This window comes from Rousettus aegyptiacus, unplaced genomic scaffold (genome assembly GCF_014176215.1).
Source record: "Rousettus aegyptiacus isolate mRouAeg1 unplaced genomic scaffold, mRouAeg1.p scaffold_m13_p_6, whole genome shotgun sequence".
Lineage (NCBI taxonomy): Eukaryota > Metazoa > Chordata > Mammalia > Chiroptera > Pteropodidae > Rousettus > Rousettus aegyptiacus.
The window spans coordinates 80,763,616-80,781,452 of record NW_023416309.1 but is presented as its reverse complement, the minus strand read 5'-3'; the positions used below and the strand labels follow the sequence as shown (position 1 = coordinate 80,781,452).

At 34.8% G+C, this 17,837-nt stretch overlaps 1 protein-coding gene across 1 annotated transcript in view; it reads left to right on the top strand.

Moving 5' to 3' along the window:
- The window catches only part of NLK (nemo like kinase), a 129,967-nt gene that overhangs the window by 102,379 nt on the left and 9,751 nt on the right, over positions 1 to 17,837 (top strand). Inside the window, exons 4-8 of the mRNA XM_016119155.2 lie at positions 2,405 to 2,511; positions 3,897 to 3,982; positions 7,586 to 7,795; positions 10,800 to 10,901; positions 17,583 to 17,669. Coding sequence (XP_015974641.1) covers positions 2,405 to 2,511; positions 3,897 to 3,982; positions 7,586 to 7,795; positions 10,800 to 10,901; positions 17,583 to 17,669 — 592 coding nt within the window. The remainder of the gene's footprint in view (positions 1 to 2,404; positions 2,512 to 3,896; positions 3,983 to 7,585; positions 7,796 to 10,799; positions 10,902 to 17,582; positions 17,670 to 17,837) is intronic.

Below are 17,837 nucleotides of genomic sequence, written 5' to 3'. Positions count from 1 at the left end.
CATGTGTTTGGCTGATGGCTTTTTCATTCCTCATATTTCTAGTAAACTAGTCGTTAGAGATAGAGGATTGATTATATTTGTTGAAAAACAGAATGCTGTGTTATGCTAACAGCAACCTCATACATCCTGTGTCTACGACGTCTTTTGATTGCATTATTTTCCCTTGTGCTTGATTTAATCTTGTGTTGTTTTATTGTGGCCCCTAAGCTTATCAGATTCACTGCCTTGTGTTGCTAGTAAGAATCCATGTCAAGCACTTGACCAGGAAATGAAATTATAAGTGATTAATACTATGAAAGTAAAACATCGGTGATGGGTATTGCTCATCAGTGAAGCATGTCCCATTCCACCATAGTTACTATGATCTTGAGGAACAAGAACAAAGTGACAGAAGCTGTTAAAGGACCTGCTTCATTGAAGGCAATGAGGTTAACAAAATTCAAGAAGGGCCTATATCAGACATGGAGAAACTTCAAATGAGCTAGATTAAAAACCAAATACAGAAGCACATCCCTCTAAGCACCATGACAATCACAACCAAAGCAAAAAGTTAGTGATGTTGAAAGAAAGGGCTAGACGTGACCATAATGTTGAATTTACTGCTAACCTTGGGTGGTTTAAATGATTAAAGAATCATTATTCATTCCATAATGTGAAAGTAAGTGGTTGGTGAATCTGCATGTGTTTATGTGAAGACAGATGATGAATTTTTTGGAAACTCTAGATAAGCTGATCATGGAGGAAAATTACTTGCCAAAACAAATACAGTAGTAGAGAGAAGTGTTCATGGTACATTATTCGCTTACAAGCAAATCTATGATGGAAAAAAGCAACCAAGCAAACCACCGTACACATATTTCTGAAAAGAGTGACACTCCCTAAAGAAGAGCCTCAGGTGGGTCCTTCAGGAGGTATTTTAGAAGAAAGCATTGTTATCATAGCAGATGACAACTCTATTTGTGTTATTGCCACTGGGACAAGATACAGAGGTGGAAGACAGTGATATTGATCATCCTGACCCTGTGTAGGCCTAAGCTACTGTATATTTTGTCTTAGTTGTTGACAAAAAGATTTTTAAAAATAAAAAGATTGTCAAATAAGGATATAAAGAAATTTTTTTTTACAGCTGTAAAATGTGTGTGTGTTTTAAGCTAAGTTACTGCAAAAGAGTTAAAAAGTTAAAAAAAATTAAGTTTTTAAAGTAAAAAAACAGCTAAGGTTAATTACTGAAGAAAGAAAAATGTTTTTATAAATGCAGTGTAGCCTTAGTGTACAGTGATGCCCTAGACCTTCACATTGACTCATCATCAGTCATTGATTCATGCAGAGCAACTCCCAGTCCTGCAGGCTCCAGCCATAGTAAGTGCCCTATGTAGGTGTACCATTTTTAATCTTTTTTGCCATATTTTTACTATGCCTTTTCTATGTTTAGATAAACAAATGCTTACCATTGTGTTACATTTGCCCATAGTATTCAGTACAGTAATGTGCTATGCAGGTCTGTAACCTAGGGACAATAGGCTACGCCATCTAGGTTTGTGTAAGTGCGCTCTGATGTTCGCACAATGACAGCATCGCCTGATGATGCGTTTTTCAGAAAGTATCCCCATCGTTAAGCAACGTATGACTATTTTAATCATAAAACTCACTCTGACTTAATGAGTTCTTAAGTGTGGGTGGGGTAAGACATGGATCTCTCCTCGATATGTCAAAAGATATTACCATTGCAAGAGTTCTGAATTTCACATCTTCATTTCTCCCCAGGCCCCAGCCTTTGATTGTCTGCCATGTGTTGATTGAGCAAAACTCTGAGAATATAACAGAGTACAAAGCATAAGAAGCTTAAAATTTAGTAAGGGTATAAATATGTAAATAGTTAAGTAATAAAAGAATTATTAAGACTATAGAGACTTGGATTTGAACAAACCATTTACATATTTTAAGAGTAGCATACTTTATAAAGTAACAAAATTACAATTAATAGGTAGATTGTCATCTTTCCCATTGGTGCAATGGTGGCCTAGAGTGAGACCACCAACTCTCTCATTTGTATTCAAAGGACACTTCCTGGATGTCTTAATAGACTCGGAGACTGTTTTGTCTTCACACTTTTCCTGGCCTGGCTGTCGTTTAAAATGTTTACCCTTATTTGTCACTTTTATAATGCTGAGTATGGAGAAGTCGCTTGGTTGTTTACTACTGCTAACTTAAACAGTAAATTATTTAATTTCGGCAATGTTTTATCTTACAAGGGCTGGATTCTCACCTCTGTTATACTGACTAGAGCTTTCTTTTCGTAAGCTTTTTCCAGCCTTAAGAATGGAAGTTATTCTTTAGATCTGGTACCTACTTTGAGGGCATTGGGAGCTGAATTTCTGAACTTTCCTTAACTTTATACCTCAAGATATGTTGTCACAGAATTGATGCAGAGTGACCTACATAAAATTATCGTCTCTCCTCAGCCACTCAGCTCAGATCATGTCAAAGTTTTTCTTTATCAAATTTTGCGAGGTAAGACTTTATTATGAAGAAAAAGGTAGTGTCACTGTATAAATGAAATGTTTTGCTCTGCTTTTCATTTAAACTTTAATCTGAACTTTCAATGCTTTCTTTGTCCCTAAAGACTTTTTTCTTTTGACCATTTTTATACTTGATATTAAATAAGAGGTTTTTAAGAGTAGCCATATGGTTCTTATTTTCAGTGATGGAATATAAAGCCCTGTCTCGTTCATTGGGCATTTGGGTGGGTTAATCTGCAGAGATAAATAAGCAGAGTGGTTTGTTAAGCAGCGATGGTTAAGTGGGAGATCACAAAATTGGAAAGTAACTGTGTTCCTTGTGGATGTCATCTATTCTTCAGGCCAGCAGTAGATGTGCCCGGTCAGAGTGTTTACTGGCATACCTAAGTCCAACTCTAGAAAAACAAAATGACTCTTAAAGCCACAACATGGAGGAGACTGATAGAAATAGCCAACTAAATAGTCCTGTAGTCCAGCTCGTTAAAGGTCATTGACTTGATAAAGAAACAATTTGGGCAGATATTGTTGGAGTTTTTTCTAACCATTGGGTGTGTCCTTCAGAGTTTTGCTATTACAAATGGAGAATTATTTAAAATTGAAATAGCTTTCTGACCTAGTAAAATACTCCCCCCCCCCCAAATTCATAGAATTAAGACATTCTTTATAAAGATTGAAAAGCATCTGCCAAAAGGATTAAAACATGTACACATTATAAAGTTCACCTTTCATAGGTGTGTTGTTATCCAGTGATGGGTGGAGGGAAGATACTGGATATTGGATCTTTGTTTACACTTGTGAAAAATGTGGTTTGCCATATTTTTTTCAAAAAACACTTTGAGGCTGGACTTTTATCTAACAGTGCTAAAGCCTCCAGTTTTTTAAGATGTCAAAAATATTTTTAAAGTAATTAATTACCCTCTTGATTCTCAGTGATAGAGAATACTACCAAGAAACCTGGGCAGGTTTCTGAATTTTGTCACTCATTGAATAGCTGTCCTGGGAAAGACTCCTGTTGGCTAGTGGGAACTATTTTGTTGGAGCAGGCTCAGAATCACAGGTTGAAAGTATCAGTAGCAGAGCTCCAATAGCCAGCCACTGGATATTGGTATGGTCAGCCCTACCTCCATTGCCTGAAAAGCTTTTCTATACTTAAATGTAATTATCTTTTGAATTAGAGACATCTCTAGATTGTGTAAACTTTTGATGATACTTTAGCAAAATAGAGTAAAACTAAGTCAAACGTTTAATAATGTTTATTATGCCGTTATTTAGTGAACAATTTTAAATCCTGTATTCTCTGTTTCTGTGGTTTTCCCTAAATCATTGGTTGAGTAAAAGGAATTAAATATCTGCAATTAAATCTTTTTGTTATTTCAGGTTTGAAATATCTCCATTCAGCTGGCATTTTACATCGAGACATTAAGCCAGGGAATCTCCTTGTGAACAGCAACTGTGTTCTAAAGGTAGCTTTTCAGTTTATTTAAATATCTAAGAAAAAAATCAGAATGTTAAGCAGGTTTAAGAACAATATTTGTTTTGAAAGAAATAGTTAAATTTATTTTTATCACTTTATCGAAAATTAAAGAACTCAGTTTTCTCTAGCAATATCACTAGTCATGGCCATGGTAACTAATTTGTAGTATTAGCTTATGATTTCTTCATATTTTTATATGTTTCGGAAGCACTGAAATTAGAATTGCAGTGTGACTAGAAACAAGAATAGAGAAGGCAATTTCTTTTCAGATTGTTCTATTATTAGAGGAAGTGTATATCAGAGGAAATATCAAAATACAAGTAAGCTTCTATTTATATGGGAATGAAGTATGGCTTTTAAGAAGACTGTTTTTGCACAGCTAACATATCTGTATGCTGTTTGACTGAGGTAGCAAAGGGAAGTGGAAACATTTAAAAGGGAAATATTAAGCCAGAAAAAGGGTCAAATATATTTCCACAATATATAGTAGCCAGTCCTCAGTTATTCCTCTGAAGGGGAATTACTTACAGGATTAATTAGAGTTAATAGCCCCCAAATCTCAAGTCGTCAATTTTAATTTTACTTTTTCCAGTACCATCCCCACCCCATTGTCTCTTGTCACAGTAATTCACAAATAGTAAAATCCACATATGTGGATGTTCCCACCTCTAATAGAGACATGTATTAGCAGAAGTTCTAAATAGTGAGAGGTCTACCATATTTTTCCCTATCATAGAAATTAGAGGTAAGGGCCTTCCTAGAGCTGTGTTATTGCTGTTTGAGAAAATTAAAATACCACTTATTTTATGAGTGGCTGCAGTATTATGTGGTGTTTCAGTCTGCCGTAAATGTAAAATCTTAACATTTTAACTGATATAGCTTGAAAATGAAAACTTTTTAAAATGGTTTCTACTTTAAAAGTAGTCAGTGGGGAATGGGTAGCAGAGGTGAAAGTATTAAAAAGTACAGACTTCTAGTTATAAAATAAATCATGGCGATAAATCTAATGTGTAGCATAGGAAATACAGTCACTAATATGATAACTTGCACAGTGGTAGCAGAATATTAGACTTGTGTTGATCACTTCATAGATACATAAATGTTGAATCACTATGTTTTATACCTGAAACTAATATAGTATTGTGTGTCAAGTATAATTAAAAAATCAAATAATTTCATAATTAAAAATAAAGGTAATCCAAAAATAAAGGTAATCCAGGTTGTCATTATTGCTTAGTTTGTTATCAATTAAACTAAACATTAAAACCAAATATATAAGTGAATTTCAGTTTTTATTTTAAATACTTTCTTTAAACTGTGGCCAATTTTCTTTAAAAATTGGCGTGTTATACTGCTTTTCAATAAAAATTCTCCCTTCATACAGCCTTCAAGAACTTTGTTCCTGTTTTAACTCTAGAAAGATTAAAAACCTGTATTTCATATTTTACCTGAAAACAACTCATATTGTAATTCTGTTATTTCCACAGAGAGATTGTCACCAGAATCCACTGAATATTCCTTCTATAGGTCATTCACTTCATTCTCTTCCTCCCTTGTCACCTTTTTAAAGAGAGCTGCAACCTATCTCCATGACCCATTTTAATTTTAAAAAATAATAATAATAAAAATTAAAAATCGTATAGCCAGGAATTCTTTGTCTTATTGAAACCAAATCAGTTTTACGACAATTTAAGCCAGTTTCTTCCGATTTTGGTTTCTGGTTGGAGAACTTCACAAAGTATTTTATGTAGAACTTCTCATGCTTGATGCCATTAACTGCTTGAAGTCCATTTTGCAAATAGTCTGTTATGGTATTGTAACCTCTGGCTACATGAATGAGTAAAGAAAAATGTCATTTATGAACAAACAACACACAGACCAGAATGAATCGAAATTTTGCTCAGCTTTGACTTGTCCTAGTAGCCTACTTTTAAAAGGTAGAGTGCTTGGCTACATCACTAATTCTCTCTTCTCAAGTGCAAATTCATCGAAAATAATTATGATAAAATATTCCTTTTAAATTAGTATCTTTTTAAATTAGTATCTTTTCATATTGTGAATATATTTTGTTTCCTGTTATGCACAAAATGGATAATGTTGCTGGAAATCTCAATATCCTTTTGGTTATCTGATCACATGCGCTTTTTACTTTGGGTTTTGCTCATCTTCCAGATCAGACTGATATTTTTAACAAAGGACTTGCTTTATAACAGAAACATTTTTTGTTGGGTGGGTGGTTGGGTTTTTTTAAATATATATAAATACAAAAAAGATATAGGAAAGTGTGTGTAAGTTCTTTCCTTTGGTTTTGCTTTGTTCTAAAAGATATGTTAAAAATTTATGGCTGAGTAATAGAGAATAAAATATGTTTTATTGAACTATATCCTTTGTAAGGATTTGAATATATCTACATACAAACATGAATTCATTTGAATTGACCAGACAAAGTAAATCAAAGACAGAAAAAGAGCATTGCCAAAAATTAGGAGTAAAATTTGTTTTCTTTAAAGCAGTGGTTTTCAATTTTTTCTTTTTCTTAAGCTGACAGTCCCTTTTTTTCAAGTAAAATCTGTACTGGGACCTCAACTTAGAAAACATGAAAACTATTATTTTGTCACTTATAATAGTGACTCATAAAGTTAATCACTTAGATTACTGGAGTTTAGATGGCCATCACTCTATTATCTCGTTTTCAGTGTTCCTAGTGTGTGTTTGGTTGCCCAGTATTAAGACAATTTTAATTCCTGAAAATAAACAAAAAGTTATTGGTGGTGGCACTGTGGCTGTTTACTAACAGCTCACCTTGCAACCTCAGCATACTTTTCAATTAAACAGAAATAGCAAGGAAAGATTTATTTCTAGGTCTGCATGTAAATTAACCAGTCTTTCCAGGTTATAGCATACTGTTTAAAACATACAAGCACTCGATTAAATATTTATGGCATGAAGAAATGAATGAACCTAGTGGCACTGGTATTCTACCGTATGCTACATTTTGATGTATTTGTACATTTGAGTGTGATTAGCATTTAAATACACGTGAGGTTGAGGTACAGTGTTCATGGAACTCCTGAAGCACTTCCTCGCAACTGGATTTAGCAGAACTCAGTTTGAAACCCATGGTTTTAAAGAAATTTTATTATATATATATTCCATAAAGATAGTGAATATAACTCAGGATACCTTCAGGATATGCCTATATATATATCTATATATCTATATATCTATATATCTATATATCTATATATATATATCTTTCTCGATAAGCCAGCCTTGAAAATAGATAGCTTGGTTTTTAAAAACCTAGATATATACATTCAGTTTTTTTTTTTTTTTGGCTTAATGATTGAAAACAGATTAAAGATAAGCATATTTTTAATATACATCATTTTATATAAAAGTATGAAAGTTTAGACTTTTCTTCCCTCCCATCCAAATAAGATCAAATTATATATTAACACAAATACTCTTTACCTGTACCATTGAAAAATTTTCAAAGTTCAGAGGTCTATCAAGATTTTAATTTGTTGTTGTTTTGTTTTACTTTTCCATTTGTCTGTTTGACAATATAATGATAATTTTTTCTATTTAGATTTGTGATTTTGGATTGGCCAGAGTGGAAGAATTAGATGAATCTCGTCATATGACTCAGGAAGTTGTAACTCAGTATTATCGGGCTCCAGAAATCCTGATGGGCAGCCGTCATTACAGCAATGCTATTGACATCTGGTCTGTCGGATGTATCTTTGCAGAACTACTAGGACGAAGAATACTGTTTCAGGCACAGAGTCCCATTCAGCAGGTATGATACCACTTTTGGCTTTAGATGCTTTCAATTCTATTCAGAGAGATTCATTTTATAACTTACAAGCCTATTAGAGGGTATATTGACTTTATTACATGCACTGATGCATAGCAGCAGATTCTGCTGTAACAATTTGCACAGGTTATAATCTTCAATTGTTAGAAGACCTCTATTCTTTCTAACTGAATGGGTCTGACTTGAAAATGTATTTGGCGACTTAATGTACTTACAGTTTGTGCTTAGAATATAAATTTTGAGTGTTGGTTTCTTTAAACTTGAACATTTAGAAACCTTTATTATTATTTACACTTGAACATTTTTAACCTTTATTATTGGGCTAAAATATTTAAATATGGCATAGAACATCAAAAGCTGATTCAAATGTAGCTTTAATAAACCATTCATGATACTTTGGTTGTCTGCCTTTATAGCTAATTCATTACTACACATATTTTTGGGGATAATTTGTAAGTGTTTTATCAATAAATTTTAACAATATCATTTGCATGAGAATAATGTAACAATGATAAGTTCAGGCTGTGGCATGAAATTAGTGGGTTCAAATCCTAGCTCTGCCACTTACTATCTGTTAACTCTTGGGCATCCTAAACTGTTTTGAGGATTGTTATGCAGATTAAAGTAGTAAAGCTGAAAATAAGGTCTGACACAAGTAAGCACTCAGTAAATGTTAGCAATTATGATGGTGGTGGTGTGCCAGGATGCTAGGGATTGAACAGTAAATAAGACAAAGTTAGTTCTTGCCTTCGTGAGACTTTCACATGAAACAGAAAGTAAATAAGCATACAAATAAATATAATCCCAAGTAGTGATAAATTCTATGAATAAAAATTAGGTTAAAGATAGAGAATGATCGTGGAGCAGAACAGTCTAAGGGATACTGTGAGGGGATAACATTCGAAGAGTGACCAAAGTGAAATGAGGGAGCAACTTACTAGGAAAGAGTGTTCTGGGAAAAGGGACAAACAATATAATAAAGCCTTTGAGGCAGGAGCAAGTGTGGCATGTTGGAGGGATGGCACAATCAAGGAAGAGCATGTAGGAGACAAGATCAGAAAGAGAGAGCTGGACCATGTCAGCCTGATAAGGACTTTGGATTTTATACTCTCCAAAGTGTGATGGAAAGCTATATGAAGGTTTTGAGCAAGAGAGTGTTAAGATTTTATTGATCACATTTTAAAAGATCACCTTGACTACCATATATCTTTGTAAATAATTCAGGCACTTGACCAAAAATGGAATCATTTCTTTAATGCTCTTTCTACAAAGAATTTTAAATGATACATTAGAAACTATATATGCTGTGATCAACATTTAAATGTATTTCTCTACTACATATACAAAATCTATTTTTTAAGTTTACGTCTTAAACATTGATCCTAGTGATAAAAATAATATATAACCTAATATTGGGTACTAGTGACAGTATCTACTTTACTGTTCAATTTCTTTAGAAAGTAGAGTTTCACAGGCTTACTTACATGGCTGTCATACCTGGACATCAAAAGCTGCCAAACAAAAAACCTTAAGTTAAATTTAAGGGGTTGTTCAAATCCTGTATATTAAACAATGACCTTGGGTTGCTACAGAAAAGAACATATAAAGGAAAGTGTGAAACAACTGGAAATGGTATTCAGATACCTCATATTCTAGAGAAATACATAGGTCTTGATTTCCTAGTCCGATGTAGCCTCTGAAGGAAACTCGAATCTACCACTATGTATTTAGGGGTGAGAAATCAAGATATAAAATGGAAAAAAGCCGCAATAAACTTATAAAAAAATGATAAAAAAATAAGATGAAAAAAAGAGTAACTTCTAAATGGAATTAGTTATTTTCTGTAGCATTTTCTTTGTATCTTTGAGAAATAAATACCCTAGGTACTTTGGTACCAGCACACTTTATAAAAATGTTTCTCATCCATGGATATGTTTCATTTTAAACAACATTCTGAATGTTTCCATTTGTTTTCATGAGCCAGTCATTTCCTTCTGCCTTTAGTGTAGTTACCAGAAGTCCGAAAGTATCACCAACACACTTTTCCCAAAAAGCGTTGTATAGAGGTCTTTACTTCTATGGAGAACAAGCTACTTAGATACCTCCATTATCCTGGAGGTCACTGATGCTAATGATTACCCCACGGTTTAGATAAGTGCAGAAAATAGTGTTTTATATTTGACAGCCCTGGCACCAGGAAAGGAAATATTCTCTAGGTAAAAATTTTCCATTCTGGAGGAATTCGAATGATAAGTTACTGCTAATTAGGTTATGAGGTTAAAACAATAGTAGCACTACAAAAAATTGTTAAGGTAGTTTGGTACTTAGAAAAACTTGTTTGTGAGAAGACCATTTTTACTGGTCTCTTTTATTGTGCCCAACTAACTAAATGTGGCCTTATACAGTGTCATTGTTAGATTCTAAGTACCACAGTTTTCTGCCAGTGTAAGAGATTTCTAGCATAACTAGAATATAAAGGGTCTGTAACTGGCCCAAACATTGATAGCTTAGCCTTAATTTCAGCTGTGAATGTTCTGAGTATTTACTAAATCACAGCTGCCTGATTTGTGGGCTAGCTCCTTGCTGAGACTGAATCCATGTGAAAGCATCAGAATCTATTCATTAACTGTTTGAAAGTAATAGTCATTAGCCATCAGCAGAAAAGCAATTCACCTCTGCAAGGATCATAGATGCTGTGGTATCAAGACACAGGGCAGGTAGATACAGACTTCTAAATTACTATAACCGTAAAAGGCCGTGCTTGCTAAAAACATATTTTCTATATTTCTATCATATAGGTTCCTAATGATTATTTTTCTGTTTTTTTTTTTTTTAATAGTCCAAAAAAGTGAAAATAGGGGCTCCTATCAGTTAATCTGGAAATTGCCTTAAGGTTTATTTTCCCCAAATTTGGTATTCATCTCTAATGAAAATTTTTTTACGTGAACTTGTTATCTATCCATCTGTACTTCACATTTCTTTGTAGTTGGATTTGATCACGGATCTCTTGGGCACACCATCACTGGAAGCAATGAGGACGGCTTGTGAAGGCGCTAAGGCACACATACTCAGGGGTCCTCATAAACAGGTAAAAGGAGAAGGAGGGTATCTGTATTTGGTAACCATCTTTATTCCAACAGAATAAAGGAGTAAGAATTTTTTAAACAAAAATGTTACTTGTAAGTTTTATTTATTTTGTATGTCATGGCCATAAGTAAGAAAATGTTAAATATTTGTCACATCAAATTAAATATGGTAATTCCTAATGCTATAGGAAAAAGTAAATATTTTTGTAGCCCTGCTAATAAATGACCCATGGCTTTTGTCTCCTGCTTTTTTGATGTGTCTGGGAAAAGTTACTGGGGGTGGAGCTTTAACTTCAGTGGCCTAACCTAGCACATATATATCAAATACTGAGCCGAAAGACCTGGTATCTTTTATTTTAGCAAGGAATGTGAAGCTGTTCCTCTCGCACTCTTGCCACTAACACAGAATCAAATGTGAATGTCGTTAGAAATGTATGAAGCAAGATTGTCAGATTTGCATTGATCAGTATTACTTGCAACCAGCCAACTCACTTTTGAGAAAGACAAGATGGTTTTTCTCTCTACTCTGTTGATTTAGCAGCATTTTTTAGAAACACTTTCCTAATCTCCTTTGGACAAAACAGCTTAATGATGTGAAGAATGACTAAGGAGAATACTTTTCTTAGGAACAAACTGAAACAGGAAGACTTGGCAGGTAATTGTCCCCAGCTTTTCCTTGGTTTCTTTTAAGTTGGGTATTTAGATGATCTGAGTGATCATTACAAGTTCTGATTGATCTAATTGACCAAATGATAGACCCAGTTGGACACTCCTTTCAGATTTCCAGCCAGATGTTCAGTCAAGCAAGGCCTTGCCTTTTCCTCTCTGTGATTCTAGTATGACTCCAGAGCATTCATTTTCACAGGCATAAAGGGTAATGGGTACAGTGCATTTATCTTCTAAAACCAGCTCGGACTGGCAACTATCATTATTGTCTAAAACAAAGGGAGAAAGAAAGGAAAATTTTAATTTCCACATTTATTTAACTAGTTAAATAGATTAAGATGTTTAACAGAATTCTTTCTTAATACATTTTTCCATGAATGGGTCTCTTAATAGAAATGCCTCTTAGAGCTTAACATTTTGCTTATCACTAAGTTTAGTGATGTCCTTAAGAGAGCATCATAATAAAAGCTAGGGTTAGCTCTGGCTAGTCTTGGTGTCAGAGTATTTTGATTTTGAAGAGAAGACTGATGGAGTGAAAATTAATTAGGAGACCATTTCTGCTCAAAGGGTAGATATGCTTTGCACCAACTTTAAAGTCTTATCTTTAGATAGATGGCTTTTAACCAGTTCTGGCAATGTTCTCTTTAGGCAGGTGTTCGTGGTCTTTGAACACCAGCCCAGGTAGATTTGTATAGATTAAGTTATACCTGCCACATATAATTGAATGTAAATGAACTTAGCACAGTGCCTGGTTGCATTTTTCCCCCAGTATGGAAATTCAATTTTTTAGCTACATTTGCAAGTTGATCTCCATATCACCACTGCTCTCGAGAGAAGTTAACAAGTTAACAGACCCTCAAAACTCTTTAAGGCAGCCATTAGTCAGCTTCTGCCTTTTCCCTTCCTACTCCTTCTCTTACCCCATGATGCATATCTTAGATGTCTCTAGTTAGCCTGTTAGCAGCTGCTTGAAGGTATCTCCATTCATGTTATAGCTATTTAAAGCTGAGATTGGAAGACACATACACACCCACACACAAGTATATTTGGTATGTAGCCACTTGGATTTTTTTTAACTTTAAAAGATTAATTTGGTCCCCAATCCAATCTATACAATATAGCTTATGTAGTTCTATACCTCATGACTGTTCTGCAAAGGGCATAGTGCTTAGCTCAGTGCTGCGCACTGGACATACACTCTGTTTATGTTTCCCTGGACTATAGTGATTAAGGGTGTCAGTCTCAGGGTCATCACATATTGAATGATATCTCAGGAGTTGTACACTACAGTTTTCAGACAGGCTGAATATGAACCCTAACTCTACCAGTAATTCACTTTGCGACCTTTGGCAAATTACTTAATCTTTGTGTGCCTCAGTTTATTCATCTGTAAAATGAGAATAAAAGTAGTTCCGACCTCATTAAATTGTTATAACAATAAAGAGATAGTGGGTGCAAGGAAAGCATAGAATAGTGCCTGGCATTCTAAATACTTAATAAATATTAACAAAGTTATCACTCTAAAATAATAGATAAAGCTTGTGATTTTTTTTTTAAAATAATATATCATGATCAAGGGCAGTTTATCCCAAGAATGAAAAGATGCTTACCTTAATTAATATATTAAATCCTCACGACACTATAATGTACTATTTATTGTTCCTTTTTACAGATGGAAGATAGAAGACGGCCATAAGCCAGATCTCAAAAATAGATTTCTCTAATTCTGAAACCTCTGTTCTTAGCTAGTCACTGCCTGGTACATATACCTTGAGCAGGGTTTTTTTTTTTTTTTTTTTTTTAATTATTATTTCATTTGTTTATATGCAAGTAATATGTGAGTACATGTAAAATAAATTTTTTACTGAGAGTTAGTCATCCTTAGCTATCCCCCACACCATATCAGTCTCCTCTTAATTAATTTGAGAATATCTTTTTGACAACTTTTTCTGTGCACCTATTTACATATATTTGTACAAACAGAAATATGTGCTATTGTTTGTTGAGACTTTTTGAAAACTATATGCATGTACAGGAGAACTTAATTAACTATCTTCTTAAAGTCGCAGATTACTGCCTCAAATTAATTTATTTGTGTTAATCAATTAATATCCATACTTTCCTGTGGTGTAATAGTACACTTTCCAGTGAAACTCAGTTAAAAACTGACTTAAGTTAAAAAAGGAAACTTAATAGTTATATAACTAAAAAGTCTTGAGCTACAACTGACTTCAGGCCCCGCCGGATTCAGGTAATCGAGTGATGTTCTGTGCCAGGAATCTGACCCTCTTTGTTCTGTTTTCTTGTGCATTGGCTTCATTTTTAGACAGGCTTTCTTCCATCTGTTTGCAAAAATTAAGCCAATAGTCCAGGCCCACGTACTATTAGTAAATCATTTAGGAATGTGTTTGGTTATAAGTAATAGGAAATCTTGCTTACAGTAGTTTAAAGAAATAGGATTCATTTTTTTCCTCATGTCAAGTCCAGAGGTAAGCAGTCTGATATAGCAGCTCAATTATGTCATCAAGAATCTAGTTTTTTTCTTTCTTTCTTCTCTGCCGTCTTTAGAATGTTGACTGCATACTCTCTTATTGTTTTGTGGTCACAACATGGCTGTAGCTTGTTCACATTCAAAGCCAAAATGGAAGACAAAGGGAGCACTAGCAAAAGTTTTCCCAGAAGTGTGCCTACCGAACTGCTGCATGTATGTCATTGTTTAGAATTGTGTAACATGTAGCCTTCCAGATGCAAGACAGGCTGAAAAAAAATGAGTCTTTTCCCATCCCATATAATGAAGGTCAACAAGGAGGAAGAGGATTGGGAGATTTTGTTGGGTTAGCCATTCCATGGCTGACCCCTAACCTCTTTCAGACCATGTGCCCATCCTGGAGCCAGTCATGGGGCCCGGGGGATATATCATTTGATTGGCCAGGCTGAGTCAGGTGCCATCTTTGGAGTTGGATGTTGAAATCAAGCCTAGCCAAACCACTTGATTTGCGAGTGAGAAGACAGTGTTCCCCTAATGGTCAGGAAATGCTAGGCATACAAAAACTGTATGGAATTTTTTATTTACTGTCTCTTCTGCAGCTCAGAATCTTGGGTGAAGAGAATCTCAGCTGCCATGGCCCAAGTATCTATTAAGATAGATACTTGTTGAGGCAGTGACCTGTTGACAGGATTGAAAGGTCTAACTTAGTCTTTTGTTCATCTCTTATAAGATTTAGATCTTCTTTTTTCCTCAGATTGTTCCCAGCTAATTTTGTCAGAAATAGATTTATGTTCAGTGAAGTTGAAATAGTCCTGTCTCCTGACAGGGACCATATCTTACATTTAATAGAATCGGAGTATATTAGCGAGTTTATTTAGTTCAAACTTCTTATTTTTCAAGTGAGGGTTTCTTTTATATAACCCCAAAATGCTTACCACCGTGCACTGTGCATTGCACAGACTCAATTAACATTGCTGACTGACAGTCACAGCTTTTTTGCTGCCAAATGAAAACTAACAGGAACGTCTAATAGGACTCAACACAGCCTGGCTGACTTCACTGCAGTGACCAGCATTCTGCAGTTGGCTTATATGGGATAGCCATTTAGGGCCTCTCACCCAAGACCAGAAGCTCATCCTTGATTTATTCCACTGACCATCACAGTCATTAATAGAGTACTCTTTATAACCCTTCCTGGCTTCATGATTTCAGCACTGGCACCCACTCACTCCCACATTGCTGAGTGACTTATAAACTTGCAGAACAAACAGAAAATGGACTTTAAAGGAGGTGGGGGTGATATGTATGAATGTTAGGGGAATTGGCAAAAACTTTTCCAGATGAGATTTAGGGCATATTTCTAAGCATTCTATTTTCTCTCTTATTGAAATTGATTCTGTTGCACTCGAAAGGGATTATAAACTTCTTGTGTAGTTCTGATACTCTGGGCCCATCTAGTTTGAACCATTATGGTTGGTGAATTAGAGAGAAAGAAAATGGAAATAGAAATGGCAACATCTGTAACACTGCATCCTTCCTGTGGAGCCAGTGCTAGAACTAAGTTATTAACAATTATCTTTCTGGAGAGGTATTGGCATGACTAAACTGACTCTTCTTTTTCTCTGTGCCTCTTTTTAACATGCATATAAACACAGAAGAGGAGAAAGCATATCATATGAATGATTGTTCTAGGTGGAAATTAAACTTAGCCTTATTTTTAGTATGTTTTCTAGGGTATACTTCTGTAAAGAATTTGGGGGGGGGTATTTAAAATTTTATTTCTTTTTCACAAGCTCCCCATCCCATATCCAGGTGTCCTTAAATCTTATAAATTTTGCCTTCTAATTTGTTCTCTACCTTCCGTTCAGTGGCTTCTAGAACTACTTGGTTATGTTTTCCTTGCCTATCTGAAAGGTATTATTTATCTTTGCTTGCCCCAACACCTAGCTCAGAACCTGGTGGATGTTAGGTGATTAGCAGTGATTTTGGTACGGGTGCAGTCTAATAGATGAGAACACCAGGGTTCAAGTGACTTACCCAAGTCTAGTGATGGCAAAGTTAGAACTTGAACCCACATCTTCCAGTATTCTTTTCCCTAAGCTATAACATCATCTTCACCACAAAAATAGGATGAGGGGTAGATTCACTTAAGGAATGGAAAGGAAAGAATTGCTTATGGTGAGACATTTGAGTTAGTAAGAATTGGCTGGAATATGGCTACCAACCTGCACAAACAAGTGAAAAGGACGTCAGCTATTTACAATCAAATCAAAATCTTTTAAGAATATCTAAGTGAATATTTAAGTTGTGAGTTAAGATCTCTTCCTCACACTCTCCACACACACACCCCCATTATCTTGACTAATATAAATAATTTCAGAGCTACCATAGACTCGCATATTTTAACAAAAATACTTCTCTGTCTGCAAATATCTAAATGCACCAAGGAATAGTAAGCTGGTGCACAAATATTTGAATGACAACTATATATACGTTCTGTGTATATAATGCTTTTTATCTGTAGTAGTACTAACAAGTCTCTTAGTGAACTAGAACCCCCATCTCATTTCTATTACTCCTTGATCCTGAAGAAAACTTCTTTAAGTTGAATAATTACCTCCTGATGATTCTGAGGTGTCTTGTTCTTTTTAGATTTTCCTATGTGTCTTTGTTGAAAGGCAGCAGATACGTAAAATATTAGTAGTTTTATTTATACGTAAAATATTAGTAGATTCTTGATATTAGTAGTTGTCATAGCAAGATTCTGAAGCTGTGATCAAGATACAAGGAGACCTTTTAGTGTTACTTGTATGAGAGAGAGCAGCAATGCCATTCAGCTGCTCTGTCCCCTGACCCTCCAGGCAGTGAAATGGAAGCTTTATAAGCTTTGGGACTTCTCATGTCATCAGAGCCATCTCTTTGCCTCAGTGCAAGGTTAGATATGGGCATGTGGATATGCCTGCCACCTACAAAGACGACGAGAAATTAAGTGCTAAAGGCAAAATATGTAGAGCTAGAGAATGCAATAGCATACTTGTTTAGAAGATTCTGTAACTTCCTGAGTGCCTTATAGCTCCTTTAGGACTAGTGTTTTAGCAACTTTATGGTAGTGTTGCCATGAGGTATAGTTCACATGCTTACTTTTCACAGTTCACATGCTTAATTTTGCATATGGACAAGGTATTAAATCTTTTTCTCCCATCCCTATGCATGATTGTTCTTCCCTTCTTGCCAGAGCATTTCCAATGTAAGGAGCTCCATATTTACAGAATTAGCTTTCATTTTCCATAGGCTCTTTTGTGCTCTAATCTACAATGAGTAATCATGTAATATAAAATATGCTATTGGAAGTCAATGACAGTTGTTTTTGAAGACTGGTTAATGAGAGGAATACTCATTTCCTTTGAGTTGTAGATTTATGTGCATACATCTTTTGATCTGGGTACTTACCTTGTCATAAATTGGCTGTATTCCATTTCTGCTTACACAAAGATTCATTTACATATTTGAATTCTTTATTTTTTCACAGCCATCTCTTCCTGTACTTTATACCCTGTCTAGCCAGGCTACACATGAAGCTGTTCATCTCCTTTGCAGGATGTTGGTCTTTGATCCAGTAAGTAGTGTTTGTTTTTATTTGTTAATGAATTAAAAACACATGTGTTTTAAGAAAAACATCAATAGATGGACAGTGTAAATAATGACTTTTCAAAAGATAAACTTTAGTTCCCAATTTCAACTATATCATGCTCATCACACAGAAGTTTGATTATTAACACATAAC